This window comes from Grampus griseus (genome assembly GCF_964374135.1).
Source record: "Grampus griseus genome assembly, chromosome: 11".
NCBI lineage: Eukaryota > Metazoa > Chordata > Mammalia > Artiodactyla > Delphinidae > Grampus > Grampus griseus.
Genome location: NC_139005.1, coordinates 97,457,883 through 97,476,023, shown reverse-complemented (window position 1 = coordinate 97,476,023; position 18,141 = coordinate 97,457,883). Strand labels below are relative to the sequence as shown.

General features: G+C 53.2%; 1 protein-coding gene across 1 annotated transcript; it reads right to left on the bottom strand.

The window, feature by feature from the left end:
• Positions 1-567: 567 nt before the first annotated feature.
• PNPLA3 (patatin like domain 3, 1-acylglycerol-3-phosphate O-acyltransferase) lies at positions 568-17,758 on the bottom strand. Its single transcript, XM_082667052.1, has 8 exons — positions 17,534-17,758; positions 14,662-14,894; positions 13,421-13,486; positions 8,474-8,683; positions 7,327-7,387; positions 3,449-3,664; positions 2,198-2,330; positions 568-988 (listed from the first exon to the last, which is right to left on the bottom strand). The coding sequence occupies exons 1-8, from the start codon at positions 17,718-17,720 to the stop codon at positions 847-849; spliced, it is 1,248 nt and encodes a 415-aa protein (XP_082523178.1). The 5' UTR covers positions 17,721-17,758; the 3' UTR covers positions 568-846.
• Positions 17,759-18,141: the final 383 nt, after the last annotated feature.

Below are 18,141 nucleotides of genomic sequence, written 5' to 3'. Positions count from 1 at the left end.
CAATCCGGACTGAGAAAAGGGTGAAAGTAACAGAGAAGACAGGCTGAGGAATCGGCCTTGTAGTCCTGCCGGGAAGGCGGCGGCCAGGGGGAGGGGGCTCAGTGTTCTGCTTGAACCAGTGTGTGCCTCACGGTGCACGGAAGTTGTCTTGCTGGGGGCAGACGCTCTAACAGCCTGGTCTGTTCCGTGACCCCCTTATCCTTTCACGGGAGTCTTCAAGCGGCAGGCGCCCTAACGGCTTTTAAATGCCTGACCCGTGCCCGCACGATGCCAATCGGCCTAATCCGCAGTTGGGAGGAAGACAGAGGGATCCTCAGCCGTCTGGGCGGCAGTTACTGGGGCGAAGCGAGCCGTGGAGCCTTCGGAACACGCCAGGGTGTGGCCCTGGCCGGAGTTCCTCTGTTGTTTTCACGGCAGCTTGCCTGTTCACAGAGAGTCCCAAGGAATGAGGAGAGGAGGTGGGGGAGGAGATCCCCCCAGGAGATATCCCCGTACAGGCCACCAAAATGTCGTGGTCCGCACGTGGGTTGGAAGAAGAATTTCCAGACACGAAGTATCTTAGGGAAGAGTGAGTTTACTGAGAACGAAGCGCAGAGTTAGTGAGGGGCGCTGCAGATACAGCGGAACCACTTCCTGACAGACCACGGAGAGCCGCCCCCTCTGTGGGCTAGTGGCCAACTTTTATAGCCTGAAGACAAAGAAAATTCCTGCTGGCAGGATGGCATCAGGCGATTGGTCAGGGTGCTTCGAGGCTGCTACGTGGCGAATACTTTACCTACTGTGGCGTCGTGGGGCTGTGCGGTTAGATTAGGAGCGCCCATGGCAACCGTTGCTATGCGGGCTTGGTTAATTCAGGAGTTTTTGTCCTGTGTCCTTGATGCAGGGCTCCACAGGGAGCAAACGCGTCATCACTCGAGAACAAATCCGGGAGGTCGTCCACCACAGCCACTGGATGTCGCTGGGCATGTCCGGAAGCCACATCACCAGTCTGCAGGAATAAAACAGAGAGACGCCCACGTCGTATGAGCAGGAAGAGAAACCAACCAAAAAGAACAAAACCAAGCCCTAAGCAAAGGCAGACATCTTACAACGACATCATGGTCCAGGGAAACTGCCAGGGTCACTTCTAACCCCGATGTGATAAATTCCCAAAGACAAGCCAACCTAAAAGCCCAAAGGAAAATGAGCCCATTTTTTGATTTGGGAACGCTCAAGGGACTTACGTGGAAATAAAAGGAAAAGACCTTGGTTTTCCAGGATCCTACTCCTCTGTGGCAACATGGCCACCGACGCAGAGCATCTTGTGGTCGAGAACCACCCCCTGCGCCCAGGTCTCCTGGGCTTGGCCACGTGCGAGCGCAGCAGAGGGAGCCCCCAAGGAGGCCTGACCACTGCCCTCCAGACTCCCAGCACCCAGGACATGAAAAGGACCCCACATCTCGGGCCTTGGGAAATGCCAGAGCAGCCCTCAACCCAGGGCAAGGCTGTGTGGGAACGGGTGGCTGCGTTGGCACAGTGGAGAGGGGCTCCGGGGAGGATGGCCAAAGCTGGAGGACTGAGCTGGATTTTGAAGGACGGTCGGAACTTTGAAAGATGGACTGAGGGACATGTTGACTAACTCGCTAAAAAGAAAGTAAACACCAAAGTACATCAGAAGAAAATTGAGGGGAAACAAACGCTCAGGAATCCAGTAGGCATCCCAGCGTTGGCCTCAGATCCCTCCAACATACCAGGAATAAAATCCCCGAATAGGGGCTTCCCTGGTGGCGCAGTGGTTGGGAGTCCGCCTCCCGATGCAGGGGACACGGGTTCGTGCCCCGGTCCGGGAGGATCCCACATGCCGCAGAGCGGCTGCGCCCACGAGCCATGGCCGCTGGGCCTGCGCGTCCGGAGCCTGTGCTCCCAACAGGAGAGGCCACGACAGTGAGAGGCCCGCGTACCGCAAAAAAAAAAAAAAATCCCAAAATAGAAGTGCAGACCTACAAGAAGTGACAGACATGTAACAGCAGTGGGAAAGGAGGAGGGGTGGGCAGGGGCTTGCCAACGAGGCACCTTTCCAAGGTGTTCCACGCTGACAGTGAACTCCACCCCAATGTATAAGGAGCCAGGCTCCAGGCCGAGGTCCTTCCACTGCTTCTCTCACTGAATCCTCGCCCCACTTCCATGAGGATGCCACAAAGCCACGTGAAGCGCTCACCTCTGGACCACAGCAATCGCGGACTCCACGGGCAGCGTGCAGGGCAGCACCAGGTAGGACATGACCTTAATTGGTAAGAAGTTGCACATCTTGTTTATGTACCCATCTTGGTTTCCAATTGCTTCCCTCAGGGCTGAAAAATACAATTGGGAGGTCTGTCTCTCACCAGTGTAAAAACCAAACCAGCTTCCCCGGGTGGTGCTTGGAATGTCTGTGAAATATACAAATCCTGGCAGCCCAAGAATCAGAAGCTCCACAGATGAGATCAGGTGGGGAACGTGCCCAAGTAGCCCTTGGATCCTCTACAGGGTACAGGGTCCCTTTTAAAGATTCTCTTTTAAACTGGCTACTTTTGGAGGCGTACACAAACTTCTCAAAGTGCCCCTGGCCCCAGTTTTATGAGCTCTTCTTTGCACCTTCAGCTGGATTCCATCTCTTCTGCCTGGAACCCCCTAGCCTTCTATTTCCCCTTTGTAATGACCTCCCGATGCCTCAAATCGCAGGAATCTGAGCAGCTGCTGGTTAGTGCAACTCCTGGGGTGTCCGTGCCTCAGGGGCAAGAACCGGGCATCCCATTCGTCTTTGATTTATTCTATTCTATCTGGCCACATCCTGCGGTGTGTGGGATCTCAGTCCCCCGACCAGGGATTGAACCCTAACCCCCTGCATTGGAAGCTCGGAGTCTTAACCATTGGACCTCCAGGGAAATCCCTGTGCCGTTCATCTTTGAATTTCCCCAAATGCCCAGCTGGAAGCTGGACGGTGCATTCGTCTATCCATTATATAATCGATGACATGATAAAATAACCGGATTCAGTGAAGGTTCAAAACTGTGATTTTGCGGGGAGGGAGAAATTACGAGGGGGTCCTCGAGAGAGAAAAGGCTTTGAGATGGGAGGACAGGCGGAGAACGGCGTTCTCAAAGAACAGGACACCTCCGGGGGTCCTCCCCCACAATATCCAGCGTGCCTGGACTTTAGGAGCAGAGAGCACAGCCAGTTAACACAAAACTCAGCTGGAGGTTGTTTTCCTCTGGCTAGGCCCCATGGGAAGGGAGACTGGGCAAGGACCCAGGGGGATGGGAGGCCCGTGCTGGGCGGTGCGGGTCCCAACGGGCCTGCCCTGGTCGCTCCGCCCCATCTCTTCCCACGCAGCGGCATGACCTTCCTCCACAACACACAGGGAAGCCACCCTTTCTGCCTCATAAAGGGTCACAGAGAGCCTCTGCCGTCCCGCCCCCAGAGCCGGCACCTATGGTGAGCCTGGGCGACAGGGTCTCCAGGGTGCTGTCTTCCCAGGGCAGGATGCTGAGGTGTGGGTGATCCAGCAGCGTGGCTTCCTCAGGCTTCGCCTCCCCGGCGGCCATGCTCGGGGAAGACTGCAGGCTCCCGTGCTCCCGGGGGGCCTCAAGGACTTCCGACTCTGCTGGGGATGCACTCAGGCACAGAGGGGGCCTGTCACAGATGCCTGCGAAGGGCACAGAAACAAACCCATCAGGTAATTTCAGGCGATAGGCTCATTACTCACTCACACACACCTGCCCACCAAATTAGAGGGAAGCTGCAGGCCTGTTATTAGTACAAGGCGGAGATCAGTCCCCGACCAGGGATTGAACCCTAACCCCCTGCATTGGGGCAGGCAGTCCTAGCTGGGAGAAAGGAGTGCGGGGCTTTGACGCCGGGTGGATGTGACGAGGGCGCCTGGCTCCATCACTCACCAGCTGTGTGGGCCCTGGAGCCACGTGTGGATTCTTGATGTTCAAAGCTAAGGGTTATAACTAATTTATAGTAACGGAACCACTGGTTAAGCCAGCGGTCCAGGCCCCGCAGCAGCCATTCAACTGCTACCATGACCATCATCTCCGCTTTTCAGCTGAGGAATCAGAAGCACAGAGAGGTTAAGAGATTTGTCCAAAGCCACACAGCCAATACGTGGCACAGCCAGAATCGAACCGAGATGTGATGTCAAAGATGGCACCCTTCCGTCACACGGCCTCGAAGGAAGCATTAGGTCGGGGGTTTGTGCAGGCCCTGCCCTAGGTGCCGGGGCTCAGGAGCCAATGCCAGTGGTGGTTCCTGCTCGCACACTGGGTGGGGGCAGTGGGACAGGTAGTTTCGGATGCCCACGCCTGCCTCGGCTCACCTCTTGCTTCCAACCTCAGATTAAAAGACCTGGGGCTGGACCTCCCTGGTGGTGCAGTGGTTAAGAATCCGCCTGCCAAGGCAGGGGACGCGGGTTCGAGCCCTGGTCTGGGAAGATCCCACATGCCGCGGAGCCACGAAGCTTGTGCGCCACAACTACTGAGCCTGAGCTCTGGAGCCCGTGAGCCACAACTACTGAGCAAGCATGCTGCAACTACTGAAGCCCACGCTCCTAGAGCCCGTGGAGAAGCCCGCGCACTGCAACGAGGAGTAGCCCCCGCTCGCCGCAAGTAGAGAAAGCCCATGCGCAGCAACAAACACCCAATGCAGCCAAAAATTAATTAAAAAAAAATAAAAGAGGATGCAAGAAGAAGAATTCACCAAAAAAAAGACCAGGGGCTGCCCCTGGATGCCCACACCTTGCTCCCAAGTTACAGCTCCCAGTTACGCTCCCCTGGATCTTTCTGGCCTCTTTTAGACACACAGCTCACACCCTGGGACTTACTTTCCCTTAGGCATGTTTCAGAGAATCTGTTCCCAGAGGACACCTGGCCCAGCCCCACGCATCCTCTGCAGGACCCCGAGGCGGCCAGCCTGGCAGAGGGAGGACCTCTCTTAGATCATTAAACCCAAACCCAGCACCGATGCCACAAACACCCAGCCGCATGCCAGTCTTTAGAATTACTAAGAAGCACCTGGCGTCATTTAATCCAAATGTCTTCTGCTGGAGATGTGGAAACGGAGGCCCAGAGAGGGGAGGTGGCTTGCCCAAAGTCACCTAGTAACTTCCACAGGGTCCATCACTGTGCTTTATTCCCATGTTGCTTCCAAATTTCATCCCCAGTCCAGACTGCTTTCCAGAACCTCGGACTCTGACATCATTGTGCTTCCTGCACAACCACCCAAATGTGCCCCCGGGGCACGGCACACGGGGCCTGAGCTTCCCTGCAGAACCCTCGCCCTCCTGAGGGCCCGAACCCTGAGCAGAGCCCCTCTCCCCCAGTGCCGGCTGCAGAAGCCAGAGGCCAGGTCTTCATCCCTAAGTCTTCCTCCTCCCGAATCTCTGGTTGGTTGCCTCCAAGTCCTGTCCCCTTGGGCCCCTTCCACCACCCTTGCTGCCGTGACCCCGGCCAAGCCCACGGCGGCCTCCTTGACCTCCTGGATGCTGCCGTCACACTCTCTGCACTGCGGCCGGGGGCGGGGCTTCCAAAGCTCCCTCTGACCACCCTCACTCCCACTCCGGCAGCCCTCCGTGGCTCCCTATTGCTGTGGGATGCAGACCCTTTCACCCCATCCGTGAGGCCCAACCGTGTCCCTCAACTTTTCACTTACTGCCATTCCCGCCCCTCTCCTTTCTGTCCATCTCTCTGGGTGCCCCACTCCCGCCACTCCAGTTACACACGCCTTCTTTGCACCTCGTGTTCATGTCCCCCACGCCTAGAATGCTCCTGTTCGCCCTCAGAGTGTCAACACGGATTCACACCCTCCTGAAGCCCTGCTTTCCCCTGCCTTGCAGATGCCCTCGCTCCCTGTGTGATCCTACAGCATCCTGTATCTTCCTGCCAGGGCAACCGAGCACACCGTCAGCCTTCTCCTGACATATCTGTCCCCGACCATGTTGCAGCAAAAATAGAAATGAAGTTTTCCCTCTCCTGAGAACAAGGAAAATAAAGGGAACAGTGAAACAGACTAGAGAAAGAGAAGAATCATAACGTGGCCTGAAAGAGTTCATCACTCCTAGTCGTGTTTCTTAACTGTTACTAACCCGTAGTTTCTGTAACTAGATCTGTACTTCACAAAGCTAACCTACTACTCTTTAACATTACGTGAATTACATCCTGCACTCCCTTGTAGCAGATCACCCCTTGCAGCATCTGCATTTCAGAAAAAAGGTCACAGGCCGATAACCCAGAGACAAACGGACCCAATTACCCGGCTGCCTGACATGACGCCAGCTGTGACTATTTTGAAATAATGCAGGAAAAAGAATGCAAGACCTTCACTACTTTGATCCTTATCATATACCCCAGACTGCGAGCCCCACATATAAAATCTTCTCCGATTCCCGAAGGAGGGGGACACAGTTCTTGAGGCCCTAGGCTGCCGTGTCTTCCCTTCTGCCTGGCAGAAAAATAAAGCAATCTCTGTCTTCCTCCAAAATCTCTGTCTCTGTATTTCTGTTCGGCATTGGTGCACCGGGAAGCCGATATTTCGGCAACAACCCCGGGACTAAGCTCCAGGAGGGCAGGGGCCACATCCGTCTGTTCGCTGTGGAGTCGTCAATTGCTTGGCACCTAGACGGTACGCAGTAAACATTTTCTGAGTAGATAAATACATGTATGTCCCGTGAACCACACCATCTCCTTGGTCTTGGCCAAAGGCTAATTCAGAGGATTAATGCATGAACCAACCTTTAGTATCGAAGAAAAATAGCCCCAAACGTATTTGGTTCCACTCTAACATTTCCAGAACCCAAGTCCCCCAGCCTGGACGAGCCAGGATGAGTCAAAGGCAGGAACCTTCCCCAGAACACAGCTGGGCTAGTGGGCGTGGCCCACACCTGCCTCGAGGGAGCGGGAGCTATTCTGTCACCTGCGGCCCAGAAACTGTTTATCTTCCTTCTTTATCAAACTAAAGGTTCACAATTGTCCAAAAGCAGAAAAGAAAAACAAAGGAACTGCCTTCAGCACACAGACAGGTGACACTGCAGAGGGAGAGCTAATAGCCCTAGGGCTGTGACATCCGGGTTCAGGTAGGTCCCAGCTCTGCTCCCCAGTGAGTGGAGTGCGGACCTGGGCTGCCTCTCCAAGCCTGTTTCCCCATCTGTAAAACGGGGCAAATATTTCCTATCTCGCGGGACTCATGAGAGGGCCGAGCGAGACGGTGGGTGAAGGTGCTGAGCGCTGAGTGATGGAGTCAGGACTGTGGACCAAGACTGTGAACAGAAAGCTTGTTAAAGGGGCACTTCAGTTGCCCTACCGTACATACCATTCTCTTCCAAGAACCTGACCGTGTCTAAATATCCTTGACAGCACAGCTCTCCAAGCACCTGTGGACAAATCAATTAAATTAACTGCAGGGGGCAGTCGCTAGGCACCATTCCTTTCAACAGCACCCGAAGACGGCAGACCCGAAGCCGAGAATTCCCCAAGCTCCAAGCCGCTGCCGCGTGCCCAGCGCAGCCGCCGCGGGGTGGGACAGGGCTCTGCTTTCCTGCGGGACTCAGCTCGAATGACACCTCCTCCGTGCAGCTGGTACCCCAGCATGACGGGTGCTGGTTTCTCTGGTCTCCCTGGGTCCCTGGACGAGCCTCCACCCTAACAAACACCAGGGCCTGATCTACTTGTTGTGGGACAGTAAGAGCTGCCTCCTTTGCTCCTCGGTGTACAAACCGCACGGGCAGACCAATCCCGCCGTCCAGCCTTCCCTCTCCCCGCGAGCACACGCTGACGTATACGTTGCGTGGCACAGCCTTCCTTCTCCCCAGAGAACTGGCACTGTGCAGATTCTACCCACTTTCTTACTACGTTAGGGTGATAAGGTCCACCATGCTACAACGACAGTCAAAAAAAGATTCAACTGGGAATTCCACAGCGGTCCAGTGGTTAGGACTCCGAGCTTTCACTGCCAAGGGCCCAGGTTCAATCTCTGAAGATCCCACAAGCCAAAAAAAAAAAAAAAATTAAACCACCAAGTGCAGTGTAGTTCTTTTTTTTTTGGCTGCACTGAGTCTTCATTGCTACGCGCAGGGTTTCTCTAGTTGTGGCGAGCGGGGGCTACTCTTCATTGCACAGGCTTCTCATTGCGGTGGCTTCTCTTGTTGCAGAGCACGGGCTCTAGGCACACCGGCTCCAGTAGTTGCAGCACATGGGCTCAGTAGTTGTGGCTCATGGGCTCTAGAGTACAGGCTCAGTAGTTGTGGTGCATGGGCTTAGTTGCTCAGCAGGCGGATTCTTAACCACTGTGCCACCAGGGAAGTCCTGCAGTGTAGTTCTTGACCATGGATGCAAATAAGAATCATTGGGGTAATTAAAAAAAAAAAATCCTACTATCCAGGCTGCCCATACTTAAGCTATAGCCCCTGGAGGTGGGATCTGAACAGCAGCGCTGTTTAAATGCCCCCAGGCCCCCTCACCTTGAGATCCGAAGGGAATAGCACCCGGGTTAATAGGTAGAGGTTCTCGGAGCAGAGGCGTACACTGAGCTTGGTGACGTTCACGTGAAGAAAGTTCGTGGACTTGACTTTGGGGCAGATGTCACTCTCCCCATAGAAGGGGGAAACAGTGATGGTCGTTTTGGTATCAAAGAAGGGTATGATGTTACTCACTGCTCCATCTACGTATCGCTTTTAAGGGAGAAAAAAAAAAAGTACATACTGTCAGAAGCTCTGGGCTGGGGTTTTCTGTGTGTTTCAGATCATGGCCAGAGGCTTCTCAGAGCCGCAGGCAGATACGGTGAGGGGCTCTGGGATCACTCTTTCAGCAAATCCCTACTGAGCATTTCTGTGCCAGGCCAGGCTGTAGGCTGGCGCTCAGGGTTGCCACATGCTGCTGTGTAGTTTGCACACTGCACAAAAAAGTGCCTGGCCAAGAGGCAGACGGAGGCTGGCGTCTGGCCCACGTTGTGACGGCCAAGTCCCGAGCCCAGGTGGGCGTCCCTAGGCATACCCATGTAATTTGCTTAGACCGGGGCGCTGTGTGCACTGGGGACAGAGTGTGACATAGACCTGGCCCTAAGGGAGACAGACGGTCATGGGTTCAATTCCAGAGGCCTTGCTGCTTTAGGTATCTTGGACAAGACACTTAACCTGTGAGCCCGTCCACACCTGGGAAATGAGAAGCTGCACTGGAGACTTAAATGACGCAGTGAACCTGGGACTCGAGCTCTCTGAAAATGGCATCTCATCCCACAACAAAGGTGCATTTGGGGTAAGTACTGTGAGAATCAGTTTTCCTGTAGCCATATCCTTGAACAACCTTAGTGCCCACGGCCAGGCTGGGGCAGGCAGGTTTTGGTACAATTTGGACTGAGTCTACACCTATGAAACCAATGTCTAGAATGATTCCCAAACCCACGACCATCATAGCCCAGCTGTTGGTGCCCACAGACGGGGGGGGGGCCTTCAAATATCACAACTGGGAGAATTTCCCCAGCCAATCCTTCCAAAGGGAGAAATCTCAGGGCACACCTTGGCCTAAAACAAGTCCAAAAAAGAATCAGGCACGTTCAGCCATGGCTTAGCTATCAAGAGATTCTTGCCTTGAGTCCAAAAATGATTAGATGTGCACGCACAGCAGTAGTTTCTAAATTGTCGCCATGTGATTTCTACGGAAGATACAGGAAGGCATCAAAACCCTCACTGGCAGAAAGGGACACAGGACCAAATGTCGGGAATCTTTAGTTAAGACTGAGGAGGGAGGAAGGAGCTGACTATTTTTTAATTATTATTTATTTTTTAAAATTAGTTTTTATTGGAGTCTAGTCGATTTACAATGTTGTGTTAGTTTCTACTGTACAGCAAAGTCAATCAGTTACACATATACATATATCCACTCTTTTTTCACTCAAGGGATAAAGTCCAATGACTCCTCTGTCCTGTATAATTTTCCCTCCACCCTGAACTTTTCTACAGGAACATTCTGAGTTCGCTCAGTGGAAGCTCAACGTTTTGCTCTAATTATCGGCAGGTTTCATCTGAGTACACTGAGGGGGTTGACTGTGTGTGCACCACAGCTGGAGCAGCCTGGGGGAAATGAAAAGATAACAACAATGACAAAACCACCCATATTTACCGGATACTTACCTGTGCCAGGCTCTATGCCGCATCTTCACTGCATGACCGCATGTAATTCCCACAACAATGCTACACCTGTGCGCTACTGTTAACCCTCATTATTATTAACCCTCCTTTGCCAATTCAAGCTCAGAGAGGTTAAGAAATGTGTCCAAAGTAGTCCAGCTAACGTGGGCTAGAGCAGACGTGTGATTCTAGGTTTGTCTGCCAGGCTGGCGCTGTTAGAATTGCAGGCGATCACTTCACGGCTCCGGGCCTCAGTTTTCTCATCTGTAAATAGGGGCAACTATGTGTCTGTCCCGGCGATGCTCTGGGGCATGAGCGAGGCTACGTGTAAACTGCCTTTGCAACTTGCTTTGCCAATTGAGGACCGTGCTGCTGTTAAAGCATGAACCAGGAGGGTTTCTAAAGTGCCTTCCTGCTGACACACTGGGATGTTGTGTCTTCTCTCCCACAGCTGTAACAACCTAAACCGTCTCCAGACATTGCCAGATGTTCCCGGGTGGGAGGACAGAATCATCTGATAACTGCTGCCCTAGAAGGAGGCTGTCAGGTGGTCCAGCACAGCCCAGCATCCAGTCCAGAGCCTGCAGGACAAACACCTCAACTTCTGTTTTTCCACCAGAGGCAGGGCTCGGGACTAGCCACGTGTGTTTACATATTTGTCGAATGGAACCAAATTGCAGCCCTGTTGGCAGCTTCTGCCCGAAGCCACGGGCTGAAAAGGATAGAGTCAGACCCAGAGAGGATTATAACCCTCAACCCCTAAGAATAAAGCCTTATTACCGGTTTTCCCTGGTGGTGTAGTGGTTAAGAATCCTCCTGCCGATGCAAGGGACACAGGTTCAAGCCCTGGTCTGGGAAGATCCCACATGCCGCAGAGCAACTAAGCCCGTGCACCACAACTACTGAGCCTGCTTTCTAGAGCCCACGAGCCACAACTACTGAGCCTGCGTGCCACAACTACTGAAGCCCGTGCTCCAAAACAAAAGAAGCCACCGCAATGAGAAGCCCGCGCACGGCAACGAAGAGTAGCCCCCACTTGCTGCAATTAAAGAAAGCCCGCATGCCCCAACGAGGACCCAATGCAGCCAAGAAAAAAAAAAAAAACTTATTACCTTAAGTGAGTAACTGACTCTTAAGCATCTTATACCTTAATAGGCCACTGGGCACCTGCTTCAGTGCTCATGTGAAGATTAAGTGAATTGTGAAAATGACTATACTACCCAAAGCAATCTACAGATTCAAAGCAATCCCTATAAAACTACCAATGGCATTTTTCACAGAACTGGAACAAAAAATTTCACAATTGTTATGGAAACACAAAAGACCCTGAATAGCCAAAGCAATCTTGAGAAAGAAAAATGGAGCTGGAGGAATCAGGCTCCCGGACTTAAGACTATACTACAAAGCTACAAAATATGGTACTGGCACAAAAACAGAAATACAGATCAATGGAACGGGATAGAAGGCCCAAAGATAAACCCACGCAAGTATGGTCACCTTATTTTTGATAAAGGAGACAAGAATACACAATGGAGAAAAGACAGCCTCTTCAATAAGTGGTGCTGGGAAAACTGGACAGCTACATGTAAAAGAATGAAATTAGAACACTCCCTAACACCATACACAGAAATAAACTCAAAATGGATTAAAGACCTAAATGTAAGGCCAGACACTTAAAACTCTTAGAGGAAAACATAGGCAGAACACTCTATGACATAAATCACAGCAAGATCCTTTTTGACCCACCTCCTAGAGAAATGGAAATAAAAACAAAAATAAACAAATGGGACCTAATGAAACTTCAAAGCTTTTGCACAGCAAAGGAAACCATAAACAAGACAAAAAGGTAACCCTCAGATGGGAGAAAATATTTGCAAACGAAGCAACTGACAAAGGATTAATCTGCAAAATTTATAAGCAGCTCATGCAGATTAATAACAAAAAAACAAACAACCCAATCCAAAAATGGGCAGAAGACCTAAATAGACATTTCTCCAAAGAAGGTATACAGACTGCCAACAAACACATGAAAGGATGCTCAACATCACTAATCATTAGAGAAATGCAGATCAAAACCGCAATGAGGTGTCACCTCACACCGGTCAGAAAGGCCATCATCAAAAAATCTACAAACAATAAATGCTGGAGAGAGTGTGGAGAAAAGGGGACCCTCCTACACTGTTGGTGGGAATGTAAATTGATACAGCCATTATGGAGAACAGTATGGAGGTTCCTTAAAAAACTAAAAATAGAACTACCATATGACCCAGCAATCCTACTACTGGGCATATACCCTGAGCAAACCATAATTCAAAAAGCGTCATGTACCAAAAAGTTCATTGCAGCTCTATTTACAACAGCCGGGACATGGAAGCAACCTAAGTGTCCACTGACAGATGAATGGATAAAGAAGATGTGGCACATATATACAATGGAATGTTACTCAGCCATAAAAAGAAATGAAATTGAGTTATTCGTAGTGAGGTGGATGGACCTGGAGTCTGTCATACAGAATGAAGTAAGTCAGAAAGAGAAAAATACTGCATGCTAACACATATATATGGAATCAAAAAAAATGCTTATGATGAACCTAGGGGCGAGACAGGAATAAAGATGCAGACATAGAGAATGGACTTGAGGACATGGGGCGGGGGAAGGGTAAGCTGGGACAAAGTGAGAGAGTAGTACTGACATATATACACTACCAAATGTAAAATAGGTAGCTAGTGGGAAGCAGCCGCATAGCACAGGGAGATCAGCTCCGTGCTTTGTGACCACCTAGAGGGGTGGGATAGGGAGGGTGGGAGGGAGACGCAGGAAGGAGGGGATATGGGATATATGTATACATACAGCCGATTCACTTTGTTATACAGCAGAAACTAACACACCACTGTAAAGCAATTTTACTCCAATAAAGATGTTAAAAAAAAATTCCCAAAATAAAAAGAAAAAAAAAGATTAACTGAAGAGCTTACCTTACAGATAACCAGCTAATTATTCTACACGAAGTTGGTTTTGCTGCCCACAGAGCCCGGAAGGGGGCCAGCTATGGAATCTCTGTCTGAAGGCTGAGAGGCAAAAAGCCTCCGTGTCTGGGGACAGGTCTCAGGGGCCCAGGGTACCTGAGCCCAGTGCCTCTTTTTTTTTTTTTGGACACTTGGCTTCCTGGATCTTAGTTCCCCGACCAGGGATCGAACCTGGGCCCTTGGCAGTGAAAGTGAGGTGTCCTAACCACTGGACCACCAGGGAATTCCCTCAAACACAGTTTAAAAGCGGACTTACCACGCCTCTGAAGGAGGGGGGGATCAAGCCACTGAAGAAAGGCACGAAGGAGGAACAAGACAAGGCCTGTGGAGACAAAAGGGAGTGAAACCACAGCCCAGAGCGGGCTGCCTTTTGTTCCCCTGGGTCTTTATAATTCTCCTCCAAGCTAGGAGAGCAACAAGCCTGAAAACACTCCTGGCACAGAGGAGGTGCTTTAATAAATGGTTGAACGAACATGAACCAACCTACACACTTATTATTCCAGGCCCAAGGACCAATTCTCTAACGACACCATCTGCAGACTGTAGCTTCTTGCCCCTGCTCCCCACGAGGGTCATACTGGGCCATCAGAGACAGAACCAAGAGTTGGTGACTAGCGGATTGACAGGGAAGGGGCTAGATCAGGGCTTTGCAAACGCTGAGGTTCATCAGAATCGCCTGGAGAGCTTGGCGAACCACAGACTCGGTGCCCCACCCCTAAGGTTCTGATGCTGCAGCTTGGAGGCGGGGCCCGAGAGCCTGCAATTCTAACAAGCTCCCAGGCGATGCCGCTGCTGCGACTGCTGGTCCGGGGCCCACGCTTTGAGTCGCGCCACGCTAGCGAGCATCAGGCAGGATGTAACACTGACGCAGTGAGAGAAAGGGCTCACGTGGGAACGCACAGGTGCTGGCTGCCTAGAGGAAGCCTCCACAAACGAGGTTAAGTGGAAGATGACACTGGCTGCTGAGAAGCTGCTGTTCTATGTGCCAGGCTGCGTGCTCGTAGGGACCTGTGTTAAGTGAAATGATATCCAAGCAATTCTCATAAAAGGCCTCGGCCAAACTAAGTGGTAGTTTCATATTGCCAGTGAGCTTCTCTGTGCTAGAGGGAAACAAGACACACTCCCACCCTTGTGGGACTTCACTGGAGGGGTCCTCATGAAGGAACAGGCATCGCTGGGAGGAGGGACACATGTAGGATGAGGTCCCTGGAGCAAAAGGTCATAAGCCAAGCCTTGAAGGATGGGGAGGGGTTATTTGAAACTGAAAGTGTCCTGGAACACTCCAGTTTTGCATATGCTCTGGACCAGACCGCTGGATGCCCTCAGAGTTCATATCACCCTGGTACAGGAAGCTATAGCCAGCACCGTGGGCAACCAGGTTCTTTTGCATCTTAAGAAAAGAACGGGTCAGGTGGCTTACGACAGCCCTCTCTTTGTTGCTTCTGAAATGAAACGGTCTTTATGACTTGACAACACCCAGATAAGCAAACTGCTTACGTCCACGACTTCGTCTTTGGACCGAAAATCAGACACCAGCACATTTTCTCCATCGGCCACTCTGGTGAGCGAGATGACAATTTTGCCCGAGACGAGCTGGTGGACGTTGTCTGGGAGGTGTTTCTGGAGACCATCTCGGACCTCCTTGTTCAAACTGAAGGTCGGGTGGAGGACGCCAATGTTCCGGCTCCTGGCGCTCCGGACAAGGTCCACGAGGGCCTGCAATGTCTGCTCTGGACGGAGAGAGACAAGTATACAAAGGAATGTACCACCCTGGAGATGGGAATGCTTTGTGGCAGGACCAGAAACCTGGCAGCAGGGAAGCTGCTGCTGACCTCTCCCTTTCTCTAGGCCTGGGCTGTCCGATCCGGCAGCCACGTGTGGCTCCCAGGCCTGAGATGTGGCTAGCCCAAACTGAGCTGGGTAAAAGACACACTGGATCTCAAAGGCTTAGAGCAACAAGAACAACAACAAAATGTAAAATATCTCATGAATAATGTTTTATATTGATTAGATGTGAAAATGATAAGATTCTGGCTGGACTGGGATAAATAATATTAATTTCACTTATGCCTTTTACTTTTTCCATGCGGCTACTAGGAAAGGTAAGATAGGCCTATTTCTGTTAGTTAGTGCTCTAGGCCCTCCCTGGCCACAGGAACGAGCCTCCAGAGGCCCCGTGAACCCTCTCCTCACCTCCATCCCTCCATCAAGGCCAGAAGCTAGGCACTCACAGCGTCGGACCTTGAGCACGAATGGGCCTAACACTGAAGGGAGCAGACAGCAAGCGCAGCCTTGGACCTGAGTTTGGATCCTGCCTCCACCTCTTACTAGCTGAGCCGCTAAACTAAGCCACTTCACTGCCTCTCTGAGTCTCAGACTGCATGTTTTTAACGTGGGACCACACTCAACTACCTTTTGGAAATAGAGAAGATTAGATACACTACAATCTATAGGTGCTCAGCCCAGACGAAGCACCTACTAAACAACTAGACTTCACTCTTAACCTCTAATGTCACAATTACCAGACCATCCAGTGGGCACAGGGCACGTGCATGCTCCAACTGACCTCACTCACTGGCCTGGCCCCCTCTGGCTGGTCTGCACTGCCCTGGACAGAGTACCTGTCCCAGCCCGAGCCCTAGTCATCCAGAGATCCTGGGATGCAGAAGGCCGGACACACATCAGCAGGTCCTGACCCGCTTCCGACCTCCACTCAGCTCTCCCTGCACATGTGGCCCCACTGAGCCCCGACAGAAGGCACAAAATTGCACACAGCTGGCTGGTTCTGCCAGTCTCTCCTGCCAAGTCAGCCTGGGTTTGGAGGCGCTCTCAGGAGCCATGCCCAAGTCACAGGCCCTGGGAAATGCTCCCCAGCGGTCCCCAAGTGAGACAGGCAGTTAAAGCAGGAAGCTGGGGCTCCCAGAACCTCCGGAGCAGTTCTTGCCAGGACCTCTAGATCCACCTTCCAGGGACTTGGTGGTCCCGAGCCAGCCCCTGCAGGACACAACCCCAGGCTGCACCTGTCCTCTGCCTGTCAGGAACGCCCTCTACGCTGGAGTCAGGGCGCTTCACGTGCTGGCGTCTGTGCATTTGAATCTGGTCCCAATTAAACATTTGACCATGTGGCTGTCTCCAGGTCACAACTCTGGGACACAAGGGCTGGCTCAAGCCCAAGGTGGCCAGTCTGGTCCTCCTTGAGGTCACATTTCCTGCCCTTTGCTCCTCTCCCCCTCGATGGGGAAGGCGGCCACGGTGGCCTCTCCTAATCTCCACCTCTCCATCAGCCCAGGGTCTGCTCCCTGATCCTATCCAATGGCAGGGCTGTGCTTACTAAAGGGATTCCTGCTGCCAGTGTCCGACACAGCAGTCCCTGGGTAGAGTAAAGAGTAAACCATTAAGGAAGCCCAGACAAACAGGGGCTAATGAAAAGGTGCATTATCTTCCTGTCTGGGGGCCTCTGGATGCCAACAGCTCCATGCTGCCACTTGCTCCAGGCCCTGCTCCCTGGCTAGGATCCCAGGCCAAGGATGTCATACCCTAGTAATTTAGGCCAGCTGGCCACAAGCCCCAGTCCGCCCCTCCCACTGGTACCCACGATTACAGAGATGCTTCACTAGAACAAGATTTAAATGCACAGGACCTCGTTTCCAGGGCACTGAGCAGGGGTGTGGTGGCAAGAAGAGGAGGGGATGTGGGATGTCCAGCCCCCAAGAAGGGTCTCAAACACCGGAAAAGGAAGAGACAACTTTCCTACCTCCCCTCACCCCCGTCTCCCCCCCTCCACAAAACACCTCTCCCCAACCCTCTTTCAATCCAAACCAGCAAGTTGCCCTCTACCTGAGAGGCACCCAGCCGCCCCCAGAGCTCCCACGAGAGCTGGGCAGAGATCAAAGGTGCCCGGGGCCGGGGGTCTCCAGTCCCTCTGGTCCCCAGAGAGAAGAAGGAAGCCACCCTGGGCCACAGGCCAAAACCTCCTTCCTGGCCTGGCCGGAAGCAGGGCAAATCGGGCCTCCGACCCCCCCTCCCCGCCCCCCGCCCCCCCACCCCAGGCGTCGCGCTCCCTCCTCCCCCTCGCTCTGAGACAACCTGGCTCTCAGTCCCAGGCTGGGTCTGGGGGCGCTTTCTTCGAGCCCCAAAAGGGTGTCGAGGCGAGGAGGCGCTCCGGGTTCCCACACCCAGAAAAGCCGCTCACCCGGCGCGCCCCCCTCCCAGGCCCGGCAACAGAGCTCCCCGGTGCGGGGCAAAAAGATGCACTGGAGGAGGCATCTGTCTGGGGAGACTCCGGGTGTACCCCGCAGTTTCCATTTCCAGTCACGGCTCCACCGCGCGCCCCCTCCCCGCGCGGAGCCCCGCGGCGGCCCAGACCTACCCATGGGGATCCCAGAGAGGAGGAAGGCGCAGTGCAGCGCCCCGGCCGAGGCCCCGAAGAACGTGCGCGCGTCGCGCAGGAGGTGCGGGGCGCGCTCGCTCAGGCAGCTGGTCACCCCGATGTGGTAGATGCCCAGGAAGCCGCAGCCGGCGAAGGACAGGCTCCAGCCGCGCTCGGGGTCGTACATAGCGGCGGCGGGTCGGGCGTCCGGGGTCCGAGAGCGCCGCGTCTCCGCCCGGCGCCCACTCTGGCTCTCAGCCGGCCCGGGTGCACTCACCCCAGGCATTCCCGGCGTGACGTCACCCGGCCGGCCCCGCCCCCGAGGTAGCCGGTGGGCCGCCCAATGCTGGGGCAGCACGCGGGCGGCGGAGGGCTGGGAGGGCCTGGACCCGGGCAGAGGAGAGGGGAGGACCCGTGCCCGCGTGAGGGTGGAGAGAGGTTTCCGACGCTCCAATAACAGTGGGTGTCGTGGAGAGAAACACCTCCCTTTCCGATCCTTTTCATCCCTTAAACCAGGGAGAAACTAACAGCGGCCCACTTAGGTTGTTAATATCTTTTTGACGCTTTATCATTTCCCTTTTTACGAGTCAGCAAGCCTTCAGCAGACA

What these genes read in the sequence shown, in the direction of transcription:
- PNPLA3 (XM_082667052.1), bottom strand. Translation starts at nt 17,720, where the DNA reads ATGTACGACCCCGAGCGCGGCTGGAGCCTGTCCTTCGCCGGCTGCGGC. An exon ending in TATTCCCTTCGGATCTCAAG is followed by an intron (nt 7,388 to 8,473) that starts GTGAGGGGGCCT and finishes ATTTGTCCACAG; the next exon opens with GTGCTTGGAGAGCTGTGCTG. An exon ending in CAGGTTCTTGGAAGAGAATG is followed by an intron (nt 3,665 to 7,326) that starts GTATGTACGGTA and finishes TGCCCTTCGCAG; the next exon opens with GCATCTGTGACAGGCCCCCT.